The 25,001-nt window shown below is 40.7% G+C and overlaps 1 protein-coding gene across 2 annotated transcripts in view; it reads right to left on the bottom strand.

Annotated features, from left to right (window-relative positions):
- Positions 1 to 21,487, bottom strand: part of MED27 (mediator complex subunit 27) — a 93,542-nt gene extending 72,055 nt beyond the window's left edge. For both annotated transcript variants that reach the window (XM_035555311.2, XM_035555312.2), the window contains exons 1-2: positions 21,235 to 21,487; positions 18,489 to 18,633 (exon numbers count right to left, since the gene is read on the bottom strand). In XM_035555311.2, coding sequence (XP_035411204.1) covers positions 18,489 to 18,633; positions 21,235 to 21,440 — 351 coding nt within the window. In that variant the 5' untranslated portion in view covers positions 21,441 to 21,487. The remainder of the gene's footprint in view (positions 1 to 18,488; positions 18,634 to 21,234) is intronic.
- Between the last annotated feature and the right edge of the window lie 3,514 nt (positions 21,488 to 25,001).

Genomic DNA, 25,001 nt, shown 5'->3' with positions numbered 1-25,001 from the left:
ATCTGAGTCAGAACAGACAAACACTGCTGGTCTTTTTCCCATTTTTATGATTTTTCCCATTACCAGTGGGGAGGGGAGGGGGTGAAATCGAGATTAAAAAATTATTTGCATTACTTGGTCTCTTGACAAAAGCCTGACCCCCACAGAAGGGCAGCAGCCCCGTGCCCCACTCCCGTACCTCGTGCACTGACTCAAACAGCAGCAGCAGCTCAGGAGGTGTTGGATGCTCCAGGGACTCAAAGGTCTCGCAGCTAGATGGGAGCTGTCGGGCACTGGATCCAAAATACACAGAGGGAAGAAACGTCCTCCTTGCTGTTCAATTCATTTTGTGGTATATTATCCAAACTGCCCCTCTATCCTGGGATGGAAAACTCTGAAGCATCCCGCTGATTTAGGAGATTTGGCAGAAGCAAAATCCCTCTTTCTGATTTTTGTTAAACAAAAAACAAACAAAACAACAACAAAAAAACACAGGATTTTTTTTTTTAAACATGTTTCTATTACTCTTGCTACAAAGACTTTTGTAAATTAGGACACTACCTATATACGTCCCAAAGTTTATTTTATCAAGCCAACAATTTAGGGACACGAACAACGGACAATTCATTCAACTGCAGGTTTTTGCCTGAGGCACTAAAAAAAAAAAAATAAAAGAGCAAGTAAAACTTACAAATGATGCTGAAAGAGCCAAAGACTCGCTTCTGGCATGCTAAGCAAGCGGGAACAATCAAAAGCCATGGAGCAGTTAGTAATTTATACTACTGAGCCTAATGCTTGGACAGTAAGGGAAACAGATGGCTCTGCAATATGGAGATGGCTCCGGGAAAGCAATCGGCACCGGGACACTGCAAGAACGTAGTAGCAATGGTTTGTCTGGCTGTTGCAATAGCCACAGCAAACTGAATGGCATCATTTCTGGGTATTAAAAAAAAAAAAAAAAAAGTAAAACAGAACAGAACTTCTCAGTTCAGTAAGCTCGTATTCCTTGGTTTAATTTATTTTTTTTTTGGACTAACCTGCACAGTTCTGTGCAAGTAAACGAGCACAAACTGCCCGGCACTAGCAGCCTGCCTCTTCCTGGCCCGTCCCCCCCGGTAATCCTGCATCATACAGAACGGCTGCGAACGTCAGCTATTTAGTTCTACTTTTAGCTCTGCCTTAAATAAAAGTGTGCTGAGTGTGAGCTGCATAATGAAGGCTCAAAACCATGGAGATGGTACAGACTGCAATGGGACAGCATTACCAACGGGTGGGGGCTGTATTTTTTGGTTTTCCTTCTGGCGGACTTATTTAATTGGGCAGAACAAAACCAACATTTGCCATGGGATGTTTACAACTGCACGCTGGAGCAGATGAGCAGCTGGCTGGTTTCGCACAAAGTCCTGCTTCAGACCTGGGGACACGATAAGAGGCAGCGGACCCACAGTGCACACGCATACACCAAGATCAGGAAGGGACTTGGTGAGTTAACTCAGTTCAGTTTTCTTAAAGTATTACACTTCGAGGCCTTCACGACTAAGAGATGCACCAGTCATGGGAGGACTTCTATGAACCTAAAAGTTTAGCCTGTGACTTTTCAGAAAGACCAAAGCATTTTGTGCTCTGACCACAGGAACCTCTTACAACCTGCTCGCAGTGAAGTCAGAGGATAAAGGTGCAACAAAAGGGGGGCACTGATCAGCCGTGAAACCAACTGGTTTAATTTCTACCAGAGGAGAAAGGTAAGTCGTCAATAAGAAAAGTACTTTCCTCACTAAAGTTTCCATGGTTCAGCAATGTGATCACAGGTACCGTTTACGCAGTACCGTTACCTATCCGTGTTCTCCAAAATCTGAAGTTTTCCCGTCAGGCTGCAACAACTTCTGGAAGACAATTTCCAACACAAATCCCGCTGCAGATGAGAAAAGCGAGCAAGTAAATACACCAATGTGACACACAGAGTAACAGACAGACAACCGGGGACAAGTGGAGTTAAAATAACGCAGAATAAATGGTCTGCAGCATTTCCAAAGCCCAGTGACAGCGTACTGAAGGTGTACACAGGGCAGAGCTCTGCAACAAGTCAGCGCTCGAACACAGCTGACAGCCCCTCTCTTTAGTTTGTACAGGTACGAAGGCACAACTTTGTTATTGCACTCAGCTAACAACCAAATACTACCGCTCCTTAAAGCAATAATCAAGACAGGCATTAAAATAAACTCATTTTAGGGAATATGCTTTCAGAACACACTTCTCTTCTTCTGGATTTAAGCCTGATTGTACATTGTGGAACAAGAATTAGAACAGAACCTGCAACATAATTACCAGCGTGTATATTCACAGCCTTTGCCTACCATAACAGCTGCCACCAGTATTGCTCCTCTCAAGGAAACAAATGATTGATTGAATACCTACTTTCCTTAAATACTCTTGACAATACAGAGATTTTTCTTTCCTTTTTCTAACGGGCATTTTACGTTGGCAACTTATGGATCCTGTATTAAAATGTTTTCATTCACAACAGCAATCTGCTGTTAGGACAACCAAACCCAAGACAGAGCCCTGTGATTTGAAGGGAAAGCAATAGGAGGAAAAAACATAAAGCCAGCACTGCAGTATAACATCCCTGCTGCGGCAGGGAGGGGGCCTTTTTCTTCAAGAAAAAAAACTTGCAAACTTCTTTTCACACAGAAACGATCTCTCTTATAACCTGATGATTCCCTGAAACCCGGAAGCTTCATGAACATATGATATATTCCCGACTTTAACCTCTTTGAAGGGCCCTCAGGTGTCGTTCTCATCTATTGATCAGGAGGACATGCAACTGTAGGCGCGAAAACAACAATCACAGCTCCAGCACTCTTCGTGCACCTCTTTTGTGCTTTAGAAAATTCACCATTTCCTAGGTATCCTCCTACTGAGGACAGACACCATCAAGGGTTAAAAAATAAACAGATTTAAGCAACTCGCAAGAAAAAACCCAAACCAGTCAGTCAAGGCACTGCTTGACTTCATCAGCCACTGAGAGTCACAGAGGATTTGCTGCTACTCTGATTTGATCATGCAAGCCTCTGAAAATTTTGCCTAGTCCATTACTTATTTAGAAAATATTCTTTCCGTATTTACCACGGGCGTAGCGAACACGAGACATTAGCTTCCCCAATCTCACGTTGTGGCTGACAAAGCAAAATGTACACCCAAGTTAGAAGGCCATCGGAGCGCTGCAAGCCTCTGAAAAAGGCCACCTTCAATAAATGCACAATAAATGTCTTCCCAGTCCACTCAAGCACATTCTTCAACTACTGCTGTATGTCAGCGTCTCTTAAAAGCAGGATGCTTACCGAAAAGCTACAGACCCTCGATTTCTATACATCTGGGAATTAGTGCATTTTGCAAGTTAGCACACAGGAAAATGCACTAAGGACGGTACTTTGTGAGCTAATTTGGACTCCTGGAGTCCTGCTACGAGTAATCTCTGTATAATATAATTTACACATTCCCTACAACAGGCATGTTGGAAAAGTAACTCTTTAGGGGTCATCCTTCCATGTCCTGTTACCCCTACAAAGCCCTTGCTATGGCGTGACCACTGGCGCACTATGATCAAATACATGCAAACCACACGAGAGCAGCACAAAGTTACTTGGAAATTTGCTTGAAGATTAGCTAAAGCATTTGCAACGCAGTGGCCTCCTGTGCGGGAACAGTTCCCGTGCCATTTAAGTCAATTCCATGTTAAACACTTTTCTCTTCTGTTGATCTGTGAAAGACCCAGACAGAAGAACAGTAAAGTCATCTGTACAAAACCAGAACAACAAAATTGTCACGAAGTAAAAGTCTCTAAGAATCATAAACATGCTCTTGTTTATCAGCTTAAACTAAAACTCCTTTTTCTCCACCAATCCCTTTGGCATTTCAGGATTCCTTTTGCTTTGTTACAGGAAAAATGAATTATACCCGAGACCCTGGATGCCCTATGTATGTCTCTGCTTCTACTTCACGAAGTCTGCTACGGCAAAGCAGTTGGCTCATTCAGGTTGTTGCAAAAATTACCAAGAAATTTATTCACATCTGCATGCAGCTATGGTTGTCTACTACACGGAAATATGATTTTGAAACACCACATTTACAAAACTGCTTTGTCTCTATGAACTACAGAATACCAAGCTGTCACATAAAACACCAGTAATGAGATGTTCTTTTGATTCCCCACTATCAAAGGTGTCCACCCCGTCAGAGGGCTGCGCAGTGTCTCCATTCCATCTGTGCTGCGCTTTGAAGGGACAATGCCATCTCTTGGACGCGTTAACTCTGGCAACGGAACAACATCTGACATGCCAGCTATGCTGCAGATCTCCTCATAGAAAAAGAGATTTGTCTCCTCCATTTCTGTAGGGTATAGGGGCGTCCTTCCGTCCACCTCACGTCTCCCAGAAGGAAGGTGTTGGCTTGGAAGACATACATCTACCCAGCTCCCTCCTCGACGAGAGAAAGCAGGCACATTGACTCGCGCCCTGTATGTATCGATGCTCCACCTGAGTAAATTAAGATGTACAGGGGAAAAGCAAAGAGCATCAGATGAGGGTATACAACTCAGAAAAGCATAGTAGCAATTTTATATCTTCTTCAATCTTCCCGAAATGTGATTACAGTTGACCTTTAAATCTAGGGGATCAGCCAATCAATTCTGCTGGAACAACCCTGTATGTGTGATCTAAGAGCATATCCATACTTAAAAAAAGAAATTTCCAATGGCTGCCTGGCACAGTCATTTTATTTTGCTGTAAAAGTTACTAAGATTTGTCTCAATTGATTTTACTTGCAAGAAAAACACAACATCAGAACTGCAGCATCAGCAGACACTAAAGGTCTCAGCTTCTCGCAGGATGAATGCGATATCAATAGTTATTAGGATGTATTCATACAAGGTACTCAAGAGGGATGGAGAGAAGATGCTAGTAATCTCACTTAATCCTAACACAACCCCAAGTCAGGTTCCTTGGACTGTGGGAAAAAAAGACTCAGGGAAAATGATAAACGTTCCACAGTATTTGCCAGGCAAAACATTGAATTTGGAACTGAACACATATTTAACAGCTCTTTAAGTAGTAAAGCTTTTGTGTCATGTTAGATGTCAGGTTTTATTTCAGCTGATAAAATGTGCCTTAACAAATAACCCAAGAGAGGCTTCAGGAGGGTATTAGCCCACAGTGGGCTCAGAAACAAGATCAGCAACTGCCAGCAATCCCACTCGTCGCACACTGCAGCCTCTCTCAGATTTCTCAAGTCCTCATTCTGCAGCACAGTCATTGTATAGATGGGAAAACAAAGACATGCATAATGAAATGAGTTGTGAAATTCATCTAGCAAGCTAAGGAGAGAGGAAAGAAGAGGGTGTTCAACTCTAGAGTCCTTCCCGTGCCACTGGGAACCTGGCAACCCTGCTACTCTTGAAACCTTCACCCTTCCCATCAGAAATGTTTTGAGATGTCCACGCACAGCACCATCACACGCTTGTGTTCACACAGTCAAGCAGACAGCAAACTCTTTTCTGCAGAAAGTTACTAACTTCACTCCGCACTATACGCTAGGGTTTCCAAAAGACCCAGGGAATTGGAAAGGAAAGGTTACCTTTTGCTTTCTCAGGCACAAGAGAGCTTACAGACGGGATCAGTTCTGCGATCTGTGAAATTCCCACAAGCAGCTCGGGAAGATGCACTCAGCAATGCAGCTGATGACCCCCCCCAAAAAAAATGACGGCACCGAGCAAACTGAAAATGATACACTGAAATTCTGAAAATACAAGATTTGACTCCGGAGTAAAACTGAACCATACGGCAAGCCAGAAAACTCGCTAAGTCTGAGTGCAGAGACAACTGCAGAGAAAACTCTAAATAGAACCCAACTGAAAGCATATGGGCAAGGCAGGGAACATGGGAATAAAAATCGCACTAATGGTAAAACACACAGGGATGTTTTCTTCTTAAAAGTCACGTAGGAAGAGAAACGTACATCCAGCCTCAATGAGAGAGGACTTTGGGGGAGGGAAAAGCCATTATTCTTTGAATGCAGCTTATTTGATGTAAAAGTGGCTTTTTCTCTGAATGAAGAATTCTTCTAACATAAAGAAAAGCCAACTTCTGCAATGAGAGAGAGCCCGGTAGCGCTGCTGTAGTTGAGAATGTCATGATTTCCATCAAAAAACTGTTTTGCAGAGATCAGGAACAGCTGTTTCAAACCGAATTAGACTAAAACTGGAAACAAGCTGTCAAGACCCAAAAAATATATTTTATACATAAAAGAATGTATTTGATTCAGCTGTTTTATCATGGTGGTCAGCCAAAAGAGGGAAATAAAGTAACACTGTTAGATTCCAGACGCTGTCGCAAAGACTCTTCTCATTTTTAAAAGTGAGTTGCTCTTTATGTAGATTTATTTCTTTGAGCATTTGGAAGAGGAAAAATGTCAAACAGCTCATATCACAGATTCTTGAATATTTTCAAACCATGGGCAGCTTAAAACAGTTTAAAGGACACCTGAGCACTTTTTCTGCTGTAGTCCCCATTCTCTTCATTTTCTGTAGCAGTGACAGGATGTTTGCAACAAGGAAAATATACTAAATTGCTGTTGACGTGAAAAGATTAAAATAAGTCACTTTAACCCAACACTTGCGAGTAACAGCACACGTATATGGTTCCTTTCTGTGCATGCCTGCAGCTCCTAGGAGGCTTTTAGAATTTTCAATATCGATTTCCACAGGAATTGCAATTTCATATAATGAGAAATAAACACATTTATTTTAGAACTGTAGAATGTCACATCTAGGTATAATTCATTTGTGTCTAATATCCCACAAAATATATAGAGTACCTATAACACTATGTTGCTGCCAGTTATAAAAACTTGCTTAGAAAATCCAAGCACAACAGGCAAATTAATCAAGCCTGGCAGTGGTTTTGAATACAGCTTTCTTCTGAAGCACAAGTCTGAACATCAAAGACCACTGTGATTTTATTACGTATTTTAAGATGTAGTCGTCGTACTCCGCTCTCCAACCCAATCTAAAGTAATCTTGAAAATATTCTTAGCATTTCAACATGTTCATTACTTTTCATAACATAATGATATACACTAATTCTACCCAATAAGTATATTAGTTATTACTATCAGCTTGTCAGTGTGTGTGCCTTTGAAGAAATGTTATCTGGGAACAAGCCAATTCATGAGCATATATAAAGAAAAAACAAGCTAAAAATGCATTCCCTGGAGTTTGCACAGACACCAGGCAAGCATGCAACTACAGTTACGAGCCATTTCAGCTCTCGGATTACTCACACGGTCTAGCTTTAGGCATTTAACTCGAGCGCTTCAGTTCTCAGCAAATTCAGCGAGCACCAGAGCGTGACTGCACCCTCCGCACTAAGCCAAGAACCTTGCAACAGAGCACAACAAGGTAACTGCTGCTTAGGGTACAAAACCTTTTGATCTTGCTGTGAAAAGATCAAAAATGTAAAAGACCAGCACCTAGTAGGATCAATCAGCTTTCACTAAATCTTCTTCTATTAATCCAGAGGACATCTTTTCCTACATGTACTGTAACTGAACAAATGTCTGTGGCTAAAATACTTTATTCAGTTTTGTTTCTTGTGCAAGTGGAAGCTTTATATTCATGACATTTAAAACTAGATAAAATAAACTGCTCAGACTTGGACTAACCTTATATTGGCAGAGAAGCTGATAACACATGCTGGTAAGTCATCTTCAGCTGCAGCCTCCAGGACTGCCCAACTCTAACTGCTTTAAATGCAAGCTGAAACCAACAAGAGGTACCAACCACAAGAGGAGTTAGCAGTGAAGAAGCTCCGAGTGCAATGCCCATATTCTCATCTATCCTCTGTTCTCCATCTCCCACGCCCCCGACTGCCCTGTTATAGCGCTACTCAAACTTCTACATGGGTCTCTCAAGCAGCAGCACTTTACAACAGAAGCAAAGTCAGCTCTGGGTTTTCTGCAGAAGAAGAGTCATTCATCAGGGTTCTTCCACAAAGCAGAACAGAAGCCTACTGCACAAAACTGAAGTATCCCTAAAAGCTGGGTCAGATACCTGGCCAGATCTGAAATAAAGTTCACCTGCAAAAATAAACAACTGCTCCCCACAAACACACCCCCAGGAGAATGTAAAATGACTGCATCTACTGCAAAGTGTGAACTTCCTAAGTGGCTTATCCAATGTTACGAGTGAAAGCTTACACCGCTGAGAACAGACAACTTTCTTCAAATCATCACCCATTTCATTTTATTAACAGAAATATTTCGGAAACATCAAATTCTCTCAAAGGCCATCTAAGATCAACTGCACATCCTCTGCAATACACCTTTATATTAAAACTAAAAAGTAGGCATCTACGTGAACAACAAGGATGCTGCTGTCGCGGTCTGGAACTTCTTACTCCCATTCTGCACTTGCCACAGCATCGGAGCCACAAAACGACAATGCTACTGCAGGGTAGGGTTATTTTTTTTTCCTCCAAGGAAAATAAGAAGCTGTACGCACTGAGGCGCATGTACTGAGGCTAGAGATTTCAAGAATCACCATGGACTTTCCATGTCACAAGACTCCAATAGTCAAAGCTCAGAATTAACTACTCCTGAACATAAAACTGTTGTCACATTTTTGCCAAATGTACATTTCCATGACACGGTATCCAAATTAGTTGCCTGAACTGCACTTCGATTACATACAGCTCCTTACACACACCATCTTCAAATTTATTAGCTTTTAGGTGACTTCCATGTTTTGTAGCCCAGTTATTAGTGGAGCGTGATCAAGATACAACAGGGAAGAGCTGAGTATTGCTCATAAGCAATTCAAACTATCCAGTCCCTCCACAAACTGAGGGGATCAGCTTTAGTAACTCCAAAAGAGAAATCCGAACGAGATTAGAGATGAGTGCACTTCTGCATAAAACCCAAATAACAGACACTGCAAGATCAGACAACAACAATAGTGGAGAGCAACAAGGTGACATCATTAAAATTTCCATTTTGTTTGATTTCCTTTAGAAGCTACAAAAAAACCTTTTCCATAGAAAGAATACCAATAGGATGTTTATCGACTTTATCAGTTATTTTATATTAGTGTTCATATTCCTTGAATACCCTTCATATGAAGGTCCCCAAACACTTTACAAACATCCTTAATTCGCTTCAAAGAAAGCGAGAGACAGCTTCCTTTGAGAGATGAGGAACCCAAAGCGGTTATCACTCCTCCCTGCGGGCTGTAATGGGGTATGTCAGAAGCATTGTCGGTTTTCCCATCCAATAAAACCCTACAACCTAGTCTATAGGAACTACAAATAACAGGGGCCAGACCTCAAGAAATTCTCTCAAGTGAAATCACAGGCAAATATTACTATTTTAGGTAAGATTCTGGTTTATGCCTTATGAGACAATTTAAGCCAATAAAATAAAACAAAGTATTTGGGCAACTATGTAAAGAGATGGGGGGAAAAAAAAGACAGAAATCCCCCAAATCACAGAACATTAGGGATTGGAAGGGACCTCGAAAAATCACCTAGTCCAATCCCCCATCTCACACATGATAAAATCAACTGTTTGTTGGGAATTTATCTGCAACCTTCCACACAGAAAGGAAACTAACATAAAGGTGGACCTTCTTTTCCTCTGGAAATGTTGCCATGTACATAAAAACCACATTGATCTCAAAACAACACAGAAGGGCCCAGTCTTTATGTATCATAGACAAGTTTACAGTCAGCCACAGAGGATTCAGGAAGTTGTATTGATTTACCAGAGAAAATCTAAAACATTAAAAATAAGGGTTTTGTTCTGCCCAACAAAACAGAAGAAAGCTGTTTTCCACAGCTAACAATCCCTGCCTGGTTCTCACATGAGGATGAATAAACAACTCAAGTTTTTTAAGCACATACGGGCTTTATAATAGCAAGCTCTTAGGATGACAATGAAAGTTAGGCGATGCTCTTTTTCTACTGCACTCTTTGCTGGGGCAATTAGAGGGACTGGAGTCTCTGATAACATCCTCTGCGCTTTCATGGTGGCCACCATGCGCTGGAAGACAGGCAGGCTTTCATCACCAGCAGCAAGTCAGGCTGAGCCACTGGGAGGGCACACAAACCCAAACTTCAGAGGAGTGCTGGCTCCGAGGGTTAGTGACAACGCTCCTGTAGTTCTGCAGTCCTATTCTTCTATTCCATATTCTTCAATTAATCCCTAGACAGCACGTTGTATTCCTGCTGTATTTCTCAGCTTCTAAAAGTAAAGCATTTTATTCCAACCTAATGTTTGTACCATGACTTATTCATCTACATACTGCAATTCTGTGCGTGTGCATGTCCTAGTTTGATCCCAAGTCTGATATTAATATTAGCAAAGCAGCTTTAACCAATTTGGTCTGATGACAGCATTACACAGCCTAGAAGGGGAAGTGATCACTGACTTACACATCACACAACTCGCCATCCAGCACCAACTGTTTGAAGAGTTCCTGCAGAGGAGAAAAGGAGTTAGGGGAGGAAGAACTGGGAGTGGGCAGAAGTGTTTTGGTTAAAACAGACCAACATCAATCAATTCCATCCTGAAATAGGCTAACAGCTAGAACATTAATACTTAGCAAAGAAACAGGAGAAAAATACTCATGAGCAAATAAAGGTGTTGCACAGCATTAAATAATTCCCACCAGCTGACAAGGGGGCTGTGATTTATAACAGTGTGTATTGATATATCACTTCCCATAATTAGGAAAAGTGAGACCAGTACTGCTTACAGCATTATTTTGATTGGAGCTTTAAAAAATACTGTTGAATAACAACAAACACCAGGCACCACAACAGCGGAACACCTTACCATCCTCTCAGGCTGTTTCGGATTTGAAATGAAGTACTCTAACACAATCCAGCAAGAAAGGCAAACTCCATTTGGACCCATATAACCTCATCTCACAATAACATCCTAGTGTGAATTATTACAATTATAACTCTGGGAAGATCACAGATATAAAACATCAAAACCACATAAGCCAGAATCAAAGGCTAATTATGTCTTTTTTTTTTTTAAGTGACAAAGTACTGACTGTCACTCTTCTCTTCTTGAAGGAACAAACTAACCTCAGTCTACTAAAATGTCAATGAACCTCAGCTGACCCGCCAAGGAATTAAGTGTAGCAAAATCTCACCTGCCGTAGCATCTTAGCAGGAATGCAAAGAAAAAAGAGGCTGGTAATTTTCATTTCCTTTTGTTCTGATTATTAGCTGTCAAAAACGTCTTCACAGTTACAATAAACTAGTCAGGATAGCCCTGGGTTGGAGCTTTTTGTTCAGCAACAGCACAGTAATAAAAGGCAATGAAACTCGGCCCAAGAGCTGTAAATCTCAGGGACCCCCAGCTGAGGAGGGAAGATGCACCCTCCCAACAAGAAGATGGACACAGCTGCTGTTATCCATCTCTAATGCCCCCGATGCTGCTTTGGGCAGGATTTCTAGGGAGAATAAAAGCTACAAGCATTTTTTTCCTTCCTCATAAGTTTTACCAATGATTCTTCCACCACCACTGTAGTATCAAGGATAATTTGCACACTACCTGCATTTTCCACCCGCATCTTCGCTGGTCACTAAAATCAACCCTGCAATAACAAAATTAAATACTCTCCATGCAGAAAACTGACCAATAATTAATAACCATGGCAGCTGGAGGCAACAAAGTAACACCTGTTGCCTAGTCATTTAAAAAAATAACGAACAGAACATTAATGTAATTCTGAATAACAAGGGCATTGCACCAAAACATTTGCCTAAAATCACACAAAATTAAAAGCCCATTAAAGGGCATTCTTCCAGACTGCCAGGCAAACAACATTAGTCACTAACTATACAGTACTTGGCATCTACAAAGCATTTCCATCCAAAGAACCCAATGCACTTGGGACACATTTAGACTAGAAACTCTCCCGTGAAGTAGGTTAAGTATGATCCCATTTTATCCATAATAAAAATGAGGCATGGAGAAATCATGCATACTGTTCAAGGTTACAACAAAAATTAATAAGAAAGGCAAGAATAGAATCCAAGTGGCCCAGCTCCTATTTTGTGCTCTGTGTACAAGAAAACACAGGGACATGTATCATTCATTGCTCCAGCAGCAGAAATATAAACTCCAATGGCTTATCCACCCGGGAAAGGAGTCCACCCCTGGTAATCCAGAAGAGCCTTTGCAGCCCACTCCCTCTTTGAGCACTGCTTCTGCTCCTACAAAGCAAAGTAAAACTTGCTCTTCGGAGCGCTACAGAAATATTCTTGGGGCATAAACTGTGAAAGCAGCCATTTAGCTTCAATTCAATTCTTATTTTTTTTCATTTGATCCCTTCTGTAATCAAACCAAAGGACTTAGCAACTTCAAGTCTTTTCCCTAAGTAACTTCTTCAGAGCTCCTACTCACCACGAACCTTCCTCCTCCTACCCCAGCAAGCACAAGTGATCTTCAAAAGCAACCTCCAGAAGCACTGGGCAAGAAGCTGATGCAGTTATGGGGACAGTTTGTCCTGATATTACATGTGTGTCACGGATATTACAGAACACTCAAACACTTCCCAATTAGGGTGGCCGAAATCTCAGCAGAAAACAGCTGGATCTCCACACAACAGTATGCCAGACTATTACAACGCTGCATTCTTACAGAATAAAGTCCTGAAAGGACAAAATCTTGGCCTGCTGCCTGCACTTCCAGACAACTGCCAGCACAATAATTCAGTTACACTGTCCATGCTACTGTAAAACTACATTAAATTCAAAATGTTTGAGCGCATCCAAAAATGAAAATTAATGTTCCTTGGAACGAGCACTTCATTTTACAATCAGGAAGAACAAGAAAAAATTGCTTTGACGGTGTTCCTCTACTGTTACGGTTAACATTTAATGGCATTTATTGTCATTAAACTCAATATTTGTGTCTAATCAATACTAAGCTACCAAGGGCAGCCTAACAAGTCTGGACTTTCTCTACAGGCTCTATTGATTTTTTTATTAGTATTTTTTTGAGACCTACAACAAACAATTTACACAATTTATCAGGGAACATATCAAGATAATTTAATATACAAAAACTATGTATTCCTTTTTAATTTTGTCATGTGACTGAAAATAATTTTAATTCGTTAATGGTATTTATCTCAACAGTTCGATTTTAAATTCATGTGGAAAAACAAGAGGAAGCTCTGAAGTAACAAATTTAAATCCAAATATTTTTAATGTATTTCAGTATGCATATCAACAGTAATCTCTCTTTTAGATTTGTATTTGCCAGTTAAACGAACTCATGACAACAACTATCCACTTTTGTTCACTTGGTGTGAGTACCACTCATACTGTAAAGTCTATGGAAGTTGCCATAGTCTTCTTGTCACAAATGAGTAAATTAAATAATTTGACCTAAATCCTACTCACCCAGAGAGTCACAAAGTCTGAAAAGCTGATTTTTTGCTTTCTGCTTGAAGTGGTAGATAACAGCCTTCCCAAACACACCACTGCCATGATCGTTAAGTGCCATCTCATGACGACAAAAACAATACCACCACCACCACCGACACACCTACGCATGTTGATTCAAACTACAGAAGGGCTGGAATCTGAGAAAAGCAAACAGACAAATTCAACACACATTTACCTAGCTCGTTGGAACATACAGCACTGTGCTTCCATGAAGTTACGGTCAAGGAAAATAATTCAGATAACATCACCTCTTCAATACAAAAATTGTTCTAAACTTCCCCTCTCTGTGCTGCTGTTAATAATATTCTTTGGAAGTCTGAAAATAAACTCCACCAAGAAAAAAAAAAAAAAGAGAGAGAAGGCTTGTAGAAAACACACTTGGGCAAGGAAACTTCTAATACTGCAGTCACTCAGCAGCTCTGGGAAGACTTGGTTTGCTGCTGTCCAACAAAGCCAATGTTTTGTAAGTCTGGCAGAAAGAGCGATCCTGTGGAATTTGGTAGTTGATTCACTTTGTGTATTCTCTTCACATAAAATTAGAGAACAAAAAAACAAAGACACACAAAACCCACCACAAAACAAACCAAAAAACCCAACACTCAAGTAAGTAAAAAAGCTCTACCAGAACCTATAGCAGTGATTAAAGCTCAGATGCTGGGCATGAAGTACTTGACAGCATCCCATAAGAGAGGGGGAACCTGCCCTCCAAAAGCATTTGCCTAGCTCAGTGAACACACGCTACGCTGTGCATTTTCTGTTCCACCGGAGTCAAAGGGAACACCTTAACAGACACTGCCTCAGGCATGCACGGGGCGAGGGTATACAAATGCTCTGCCAAGGGCAAAGAGGATGAACAGATATACACTACAGGCAATAAATAACCTCACTAAAGCAGCAGACAAAAAAAATTTCCCCACTCAAAGAATGAGTTCAAATTCCTGGGTTCCAAAAACCTGCATCTACCCTGACTGCTACAGCTGGATCAGACAACCATACCAGCATAAGTTATTAAATGTTTTATATATGAGATATACATGTTATATTGCTTTAATTGCATCATCAATAATTCCTCTCCTGCCCACAAAACCCCTTGTTTCCCTTGTAGTTTTCCTCGCCTCCTCATACTACCCAGAAGTATGCAGCTGGTGACAAGAAGTAAGGCAGCATCACCCTGCAGGTCGAGTACTGAGGAGCAGTCTCAGGACAGAACAGAAACCCTTCCAACTGTCAGCGTCACCCTGGGTTCTACCTGCTCAGACATAACAATCATAGGACAGAAAGTTTAACAGCTGAGATATATGTAATTACTAAAACCAGAAATCAACTACACCTATTACACGGAGATGGTGTGCATCAAAAGAACTACTGCTGATTTCTGCAAGCGTCCCGGCTTGCAGAGAATATCTTGGCTGCATCACATCACCCGTAGGAACGATGGCTCATTTTTGTCTTACCTAATATCATATCCTCAGTATTACATTAGAGGGCAGATAAGGATCCTTCTGGGAAACAGCATGTCAATTGTAACAAAGGAAACCTCTTTTCTTAAATAAAATTGAATAGGAGAAAATAAAATAACTATGAAGCAGGCCTAAACACTGATGCAAAGCCACTGCACGCTTCTATGCGCCCACAGTCAAACTATGTTACCTGTATGATTTTTACCAATATATAAAAGGAGCCAGTTAGCAAAAGCAAAGACATAATCAGTTAGCTCCTGCTTGCAATAAGATCGATTTAAACTTCTCATGTTTATGTCAGCTCTAGCTTTTAAGCCCTGTTAAACACCTGGAAAAGTAAAGTTCCTTTACAGCTGCATGTGTGTGTAATTAATGCATCTGACAAGCTGTTGAGATCCCAAACAGCTGCTTCTATTATATGGACAACTTCACCATCTGCAAAACTATTGGGTAAACTACAGTAAGTAAATATCAGGATAGCAGATGCTAATAAATAACAAGAGCTGCCAAGATAACACAATTCTGTAAGGAAAAAGTCTGGGAGTATGATTTTCACTATACTTCCCAGCACTGCTACTTAACTCAGAAAACTTGTTTATGCATCCACCACCAAATCAGAATTGGGTATTTGCTTGACCCAGCATCAAAATAAAGCTGTTAATCTGAAGAAATAACTATTCTAACAATGATAGCAGTACTGTGGTTTAAAGAGCTTCATGTGGTTGATGGTATTTGGAAGGCTACTACCACTACAGTCTCCAAAAACTGCCTGAGACTGATTCCAAAGCAGATATACTGATATAAATGGACCAAAAAAAAAACATCTTAGCTTTTAACCAGACTATTATATAGGACAATTTCTGAAATTCTGATTTCTTTTTTAAAAGCATACCATTTCAGGCCTTTAATTGTTCTTTCAGCTTTAGATAAAAATAAAATTAAAAAAAAAAGTATCAAAGCCATTTTTTAAAAACATACAGTACTTGGATATACCAAAAAACAATTTGCTTCTCATGAAATAGCCCGGCTATTATTACTGACCTGACTTATTACTGCCTTACAAGCTACTTTATTATCATGCTCCCCATGTTTTAGAAATAAACAGCATGCATTGAAACATGCAACTGAAATTGTGTGTGCGTTCATTTCCCCTGTATTTCATGAATGTCCTTTTGGAATTGCAGCACAGCTCTGAAACTCTACTCCATCTATCCTCCCCTGGCAGCAGCGTGGCTATTCAGGCCATCAGTAATGCATGAACAATCAGAGAGAGAGGAAAATGCCCTTATCTCAGCTCATCAAAAATACAAGCAAGCAAGCCACAAAGGGGTCACAAATTAAAAATTAAATGTGAACAGGCATAAAGCGTATTGACAAATCACCACATCCAAATCCTCCCTTCCAAGCAACAGCAAACACCAGGCACGCATAATAAAAACAAAAGGTGGCCAAAAAATGTAATGAAATAACGCTTATCCAAGAAATGTATTTAGCAATGAAGAATTAAGCAGCAACCTACACAAGCACCACTAGGGTCTTCGGTGCTAAGAGTAGTATCTACCCTCAGCACAGGTAACGCATCTGTTATTAGAAAAAGGGACAACCTATTCACACCTGCTGGTTATTACAAACCCTAGAAAAGACAGTAGTAAAATTCTGAAGAACCACTAGGTAGAAAGCAATTTTTGAAATACAACTGAAATGGTATCTTTGACTTCTGTTTTACAGCTGAAATAAATGATAACAAAGCTAGAAGAAAAAACTGGTTTTTTTCTCCAGGAAAATTGAAATGTATATGTGAGTGCACAGGATGCTAAAACTTTCTGCTTTCTGAAATCAGAAGCCAGTATTAAAAAACTGTTTTTCAAACCTCCATAAGACTCTAAGTTAATAAAAAACTCCATAAGAATGACTCTTCCAGAGCTATTTCATTATGATCTGAGTTTACTTTGATAATATCCTAAAGAAATAATTAAATCAATGAAGACTTAAACTTCTAAACTTGTCATGCAGTTAAGTATAAATGGTAAGTGGCTTTGTCTGAAAGCAGCAAATTATTTCATCTTCAGTGCCAATAATCAGTTTGAATAACAGCAAGAAACGCAAACAAACAAGAAAAATTTTCTCAGCTGTCAAATTTCTACTTTAAAATCTCTCCTGTCCCCCATTTTCCAACCATACCGAAGTTTCTACTGATGCTGAATTCTACGGATTTTAGAAGACGTAACACACATTTGCATTCTGAAAAGTGACTGTATAAATATTATTGTGGTATTCATACAAAAATCATTGTAGTAGTCCATTTTAATTCCGAATAACTGAGTTGGCTCAGTTTATAACAAGAATTTGCCTACCAAGTACTCGTGTAGCCAGAAAGTCTTCCTTGCTCATGTATTGCAATAAATAATTTAGAGTGGAATTGTCTTGCAATGCCCCAGCTATTTTCAGATTTATTATTCTTGCTTACTCCTGCTGTCTTGTACACAGTTGTTAAGAGCTACAACTCCAGAATCTCTCACTAACAGCAGTTACAAAAACAGAAATAAATCCATCCTCTACATTTTGCAACAGCTCACTAAACACTTAAAAATAATCTTAAGAAAACTTTTAAATAGTGATTCATTTCAATATTTCTATAAAAAGTAGCATACACGTTCAAAATATCAGGATGGGAACAGGCAAACTGAAGCATAATGGTGCTCAGACAGGGATTAATATTAATTGCAATAATGCAATGTTTACTTATTAAATAAAATCGGATGGGAAGAAAGGGGTATTTTTGATGTACCCACCATAAGTAGACTACGTCCAGAGCAAAGATACCTACCCAACTTCTGTCCCTAAACATATTCAGCATGCAAGATAATCAAATTGATTTTCATCAGAAGTTTCTTTCAACAAAAACAATTCATTCTTAAAAATACCCAAAAAAAAAAAGCAGTAGTACTATCTGCATTTTCTTTTGGCATTACTTAAAATTCCATAACGTATACAATGCAAAAAACATTAGCTATGCCAAAGATGTTCGGTACAGAGTTAGCACTGAAATCAAGCAGAAATGGTTTTGAAAGTAGCAAATGATATAGAAAGCCATCAGCATTTCTGATGATGACAACTTCCCTCCGAGTTTTTCTACAAGTAGTTTTAGAGGCAACATAACATAAGCTCACGATTCTCTGCTCTAATATCCCATTGATTTCTGCTACAATGATTACTGACAGGTGTGAGGACAGAACATACTTTTATTTAATATCTACGTAAGACAAGATGCTAAACAGCTATTACAAAGAGAATTATTCTGTCTTGGAGTCAATGCTCCCTTAGAAAAACATGGACACACAAAGGAGAGTCTCCTTTCAATTAAAATACCATTTTTGTCCTTGAAAGTAATTCTAGATATATATTATGCTCCCCACTTCATAAAAAACTCAGCTATTTTGACAGCCTTAAATATTCAGAGGTTTACTGTATCACAAATCAGTCATTCTGGAGGAAAACACAACTAAATTATATCAGTGTATTCTGTTACCTTATTTGACCATTTGTAGGCTTGCAGAAGTTGGCTGTAAAGAGGTGTTTTGTCCTGAACAGGATCTAGGCTCAACAGTCCGCTGTTGTGCAAGGGATGGTTCTCAGACGGTTTACCAACCAGATTGCTCAGACGCTCCAGCTCACTGAAAGAAAATACAACAGCATTTTCTAAAGTCAGACCTGGAGATATGTGTATCTAAGATGTGCAGTCCTTCTACAGAGACAGCAATCATGTTTACACTCTATTTTAGTATCTGTACACTTTAAATATCCGTCCAATTTGATTAAAAAAGAAACAACTTAACCACTGCCATTATCCAAAAAGTTTTAAGTGGCCTGTTACTCATTAAACTCATTGCTAAGTAAAGAAAGTACAAGTCAAGAGTCTTTCTAAGACAGAAAGGGAAGAGTCAAACTATGATGTGTCCTGTTTACAAACACTTCCAGAACTCAAGTCATCTTCTGAGCAAAGCACACCCTCAGAAGCTACAAAATTCTGACTAGAAGCATTGGCTGCGATACTATGGACAACAGCAGAATTATCAAGCAGGCAGGTGTCTTGTAATTTCCGTAATGCACTAGAAATTAACGTTGTCCTCATGTAAATATACACATGAACTGGCATTAGTCCCAATCCTGGAGATGGTCCTGCAGAGTTTGTGGCTCTTCTAATGCTTTCCAAGTTGTCAGGGCAAGGAAGCATCTTCTGCTTTCCATGAGCAACCTGTACATCTGTAGACGTGTACGAAATACCCAACTAAAGCTTAATAAGCACCATTTTTCCACGAAAAAAAGATCAGTGTGAAAATGATCTATTATTACTTCATATCTCATTTGTCAAACGCTACATTTAATAATAACAAGAGTTAGGCAATGTTAAAAACTTGCATTAATCAGCTGTAGAAGAAAGACTGGCTACTTTGCACAGATATAAAATGCAGTTTTTCAAATGACATGACTAATCAGGTGCCTCTCCTCACGACTCGTGAATGTCAAATCCTACTCTGATTGAACTTCAGACCTTGCACTAAATCAAGAGCAGGATTCAGTCCCTTAGAAGTGTGACTTATGGAAACGTCTGTGAAGAAAAATCCCAAATATCTCTGTTTACATTTAATGAAGGTTATTAAAATAAACATCAGTGACCAAGGAACTAACCATTAAGAAACTTCTATGCTTTCCTATCACAAAACTCTTCTCTGTTAATCATTATTCCCTCAAGCTTCCATGGCCTACACTAAGTCTCTTGTGCTTTGACCACTCATGAATATGCTTAGCATTTGTCGACACAACCATACGATAAATGTGAATAGACAAGATAATTAAGAATTTGCTGAACAAGGATTCCAGTCAATACTTTCATGACTCAAGCCAAAGTCCACTGGTAGCATTAACTTCAGTACACGTTGGAGTGTTCACTTACTACTCAACATCAATGCTTCCCAAAACCAAAACAGAATTATCTAATAGTAAGATGCTATATGAATGATATTATTTTTGAGCAGTTACATTTCAGAAAAAAAAATTAAAAAATACATCAAAATATCACAAACATGATCTAGCGGAATCAGGGAAGAAATGGCACCAAGTACTGATCAACATATCCATTAATGTTCTGGAAAACAAGGTGAAAAAGGAACTGGTAAAGCTTTATGATGAAGCTATTCTCATGTAGGGTGCTAGGGACAAAGAGCAAAGAGTCGCTGAAGAACTTCACAGCACCAAAACACCGGATGATAAACTGCAACCTAAAGAAGTGTAACATAGCGCACGTAAGAAAAGAGGTCAGAGACTACTGCTATCCGTTATCGTTTGGGAACGAGACTTTGGGGTTAGACTATACAGTCGTTTAAAAAGCCACTGAAAGAAACAAGAAGGATGACCAAAGGGATAGTACAGCTTCCATGTTGAGAACAACAAAGCCTCATCAGCTTGGAAACCATAAAAAACAAAGGGACACAACTTAAGTCTATAAAGCTGTGTACAGCATCATTCACGAAAATGATTACCTTCTGTCTTAACAGAAAGAACAAACAGGTAAGAGATTATTTACATCATCAACTATTACAAACGACAAAATCAGCAAAGCCTATTAGCCAAAAACACAAGGCTTCTCCTCCTGAAGACCCTGGACCCAACACCTCTGGAGGCCTGAAGATAGCCTGGAAGGGGTCACTCCGTGCTGGGACACGTCCCTGACAGCGCCGCTGGCTCCACCGGGATGCACCGGCCCCAGCACACCCGGGAGGACCCAGCAGGGCTGCAGTTACCAGCAGCCTCAACAGTTGTTTTCACCTCTGTGAAGTGCACCAGCCTGTACTAAATAATCATATTTACACAAACTAACTTTCCAACCTTTCAAGTTTTGGTAACACCCTTCAACCACTTGGATGCTGATGATTATTCAGAGCTTAAGAAGCGATTATTATTATTATTTTAAAACAAAAAACTTCAGAAAAAACAGAGACCAACCCCCCTGCAACCAAAAACCATCCAGCTAACCCCTAGAGTGCCCCAGCCACTTATTCACAAGCCAAACATTTGAGCAAGGCTCATCCCTCTGGAGCCTCCAGGAGGGAATGTCACAGAGAGGCAGCACCCAAGGAGGCACGGAGCGGGGCACTTTCGCGTTTAGCCGCCCCAAACCTCCTCCGGGAGCCGAGGGGACCCCGGGACCCCTCTCCCCTCCCGGCCACCCCCGGCTGCGGTGAGCGGCGAAGCCCCTCCGAGGGCCGGCTGCTCACCCCAGGTCGCGGCTGACGGAGTGCAGGCTCTCCTGGAAGGCGGCCACGAAGCCCTTCTCGCGGCCCTCCAGCGTCTCCTTGTTCCGCATGCCATCCTTCAGGCAGTCGAAGACCCTTGTCACGCTGGAGCGCAGCGCCTGGATGGCGGCGATAGCCTGGGAGAAAGCTTCCAGGTTCACGCCGGGGCTCAGCACCCCGTCCGCCATCTTAGCCCGGGCCCGGCCGACCTCCCTCCGCTCCGGAGCGTGGCGAGGCCACCGCGGCACGGAGCAGCCTGGGAAATGTAGTCCGAGGGCCGTGCTGCCCTCCGGCGCCTTCCTCAGCGTTTTTAATTTTTTTTTTTTTTTTTGTCGCCTTTTCGTAACGTCAGGGGTTTCTTCTGTAGGGGGGGGTTTGCTTCTCGCAAACCGTACCCGCCCTGTGTGAACGAAGAAACTGAGGAAATGTCTGCCCGGCCCTGGGGCAAAAGAAGTGAGCACTGGCGTGTGCAGCTCTGACATACCTGTCTCCTTCCTCAAAATGTTATTTTTTTCCAGTCAAGTGTCCTCTCTCTTTCTATTTTCCCATGCTTTGCATCATTCGCTGCTAGTAGTATCCTAGCTACCTCAGGACCTGGGGTGTATTCCCCTCCTTTTGATGTACTGTATGGATTTTTGCAGGCGTTCAGACAGAAATAAAATCATTTAAAATAGAAAGGAAGCCCCCCCGTCCTTCTGCAACAACTGTGCTTAGTTTTAAGCTGGCAAGAATGTTTCTGTAAGCCTTACACTCATGGGCACAATGAAGTTTTTAAGGTTGGGGACTGTGTTATGGTAACAGGGTGAGACCCAGCCTCAATTATCAGATGTTTGCCAAGCACTGTGGAGTTTGAAAGTGCTGTCATAATGCCAAGTATTACTGGTTTGATTTTGTAGGAGCTGATTATGTTTCTGATCCTACCACCAGCTCTTTTTCACCCTTCAAGTGCAGCAAAAATAAATAAAGCTAAAATAAGATTAGCGCTGCATAGGCCAGTAGTCACTCCACACAGAGTAAACTGAAGCGCCGAGATGGGTTTTTTGTTTTTTTCCAGTTTCTAAAATAAATAACAACCTCTTTCATTCAGGTATTAATTAAATTCAGTAAGCACAATTCACACAGATCCTTTACTCCGGGATGCTTTCTTTAATATTTAAAACGGAAATGAGTATGACAAGGAACGGCAGATGTGTCACTGGCCAAGTGAAGCGAGGCTTTGCTCTCCACTCAGTGACACTTTTCTGTCTATCATGCAGCAGATTCTGAAAATTGCATCTGATCAAATAAATGTTCTCAGACAACATACAAGGTATTGATTACTGAAACCCTATTACTTAGCATAAAGATTGGGAAAATGAAAAGGCTGCATTTCTACCACTCGGATCTTGATAATGCTTTTCTATCTAGACACAGAAGTAAAGCAGCACTGGAAGCAATATGGTCTGAAGCAATATAGTTCAGCCTACATAAACAGTGAAATGTATAGTGTTGTACTGCAGAGAATCAGCAGTGGACTGAACACACTTAGAAAGGCAAATGGAAACAAGATAGGAATAGTTTGTTCTTTATGCAAAAAAGTACTGCATCAAGGAACAGCAGCCAGAGGCAGAAAGGACAGGACTATCTCAGCCAGAGCAGTAATGAGGAGCCAAGTTCTCCTGACTAGGCAACGGGCAATTCAGAGCTGTTGGAACTCCTTTGGCTCTGCAAGGGGTTAAGGCAGACTCCACTTCCACACCAAAAGGTAATAGCTAAAGTTGAGAGCAGTTCCTCTTACTACTCCTCCCCGTTTGCCACATATAGGAGGAAAAGACTGCCTAGTTTTGTGTGTTCGTTTGTAGGGATTGCCCTGCCTAAGTTGCTCACTTCTTTCTTGTGAGAAATATTGCTTAAGTAGCATCTTGTCCAAACCATGGCAGTATGCTAGTTTTATCTTCACTACAAGTATATCCTAAGTTGTCATTATGGATATAAGGTACAGGAAACCACAATATCTCCAAGGTAAAATAGAACTCCTGATTTAAAAAAAAAAAAAAAAAACTTTTAGCCTTATAATCACTGGTAAAACATAAAAAAGAATCCAACTTATGTTCAAAACCTGCAAAATTCTTTACTATCTGACAGCTGTTGAGTGGGCTTTGCAAAATGATTTGGGTGGCCCAACATGGACACATATCCACATCTGAGAAAGCATCAGAACTGACATCTTTTGAACATCTCCACCAGAAGCTCAAGGACCCAGTGATCTCCCTCCAAAAAAAATCACATTTAAAGCATATGGGTTATATCCACATTGCACAACGCAGTGTCATGTAGAGATGCAAACAGCAGCTGCAGTCCTGGAAGCAGTCTGCTCTGTTAGTTCTGCGTTCTGACCAGACTAATTCACCCTGCCTCTCAGCATTGCTAATTAGCTTTGGCAGACCACTATGCTAACACGGTTACACTTCAGCTAGCCCAGTTATCCGCACACACTGCTGCATTGTGCCATGTAGACAGAGTAAGAGAAGGAATAGAGAAGACTGCACTGAACTGCCAATTCTGGATCTGTTTTGTGGCTAAAGACAGAATTTCATTTTGGGTGCTGTCAGTCTCATAACATTCATAAGCTCTGAACTCACTTGGAGTGAAGGGGTGAGGAGGCGGGAGGGAAGAAGTAACAATCCAAAGTGGCATCACATGCAGCTTGGCAAAAGAAGTACAGTTCTCTCCCAAAGCAGGAACTTGACTGGGGAGCATGTAATTAAGATGAACCTTTCACAGCAAAGTACGTTATGGTACTCCAATTGCAGCTACTAAGAACTAAGCGGGCTGTAATTAATCAGTAACACCAAAGAAAAGGGAAGCTTTCAGAATCCTTGCAGAGATACTGTAAACAATTTGTTAGGGAAGAATGTACCCAATTAGAAATGCATTCTCATTTAAAAGAAATTAATTTTGTTGTCAGGAGACAAAACTAATGGTGACTATTGGGTTTCCTAGCAAGTGCAGATAATCTCTCATGAAATGCTTGGATAGGACTCATCATTTGCAATAAATGACGTCATAAGAAACAATCTTCATCTTCCTCTGAAGTAGATAAATGCTGATATTTATTCTGTGGCAAGCTGGACTGATAATCATCAGCAGGGCCTCTTCGTTTCTTCACGCTTCATTGCTACAATGTTGACAAGAGTTCAGATAAATCTAATAAACTGATGTGGGTTTTTTGTTCAAATAATGGTGAGGCTCAATAATGCAATTAGTAAAATAGTCTTACTATTTTTACATTAATTTCTTTCAGGTATTCAGTCTTCAGTTTGCCACTGAGTTTACTACACAATGTGTCATTGGAACAGAGAAGAAGCTGTGGGGTTATCAACTCATGTGTGAGGCTTCTGCCAAGAGAGGGGAATGCATCCTGCCTCCTTTTAGACAGTGTTGGAATGGCAAGGCATTTTCAGATGTGGGGGAGCCTTGATCTTCAGTGCTATTTCTTTCCTATTGTTCCCTGAATCAGAATCTCCCACTATATCCAACAATAGTGAGCGAAAATCTTATCTGAACATTTCTGCCAGAAGAAACAGTGAAATAATGAACTGAGCTGACAATGATGTAGTTATCATCAGATTTCCTGTAGGATGAATGGAGTTAGCTTAGTATTGTTTCAGGCTCTCAGGAGACTTGGCTCCTATTAGAAATGATCTTTCCTCACAACATAGTATGTGGAAAACAGACCTGGAGGCCTTCCAGTCCCCTTAAGGGTCACT

This window comes from Cygnus atratus, chromosome 19 (assembly GCF_013377495.2).
Source record: "Cygnus atratus isolate AKBS03 ecotype Queensland, Australia chromosome 19, CAtr_DNAZoo_HiC_assembly, whole genome shotgun sequence".
NCBI lineage: Eukaryota > Metazoa > Chordata > Aves > Anseriformes > Anatidae > Cygnus > Cygnus atratus.
Note: the sequence above shows the minus strand (reverse complement) of the source record. Positions and strands in the feature narration are given on the sequence as shown.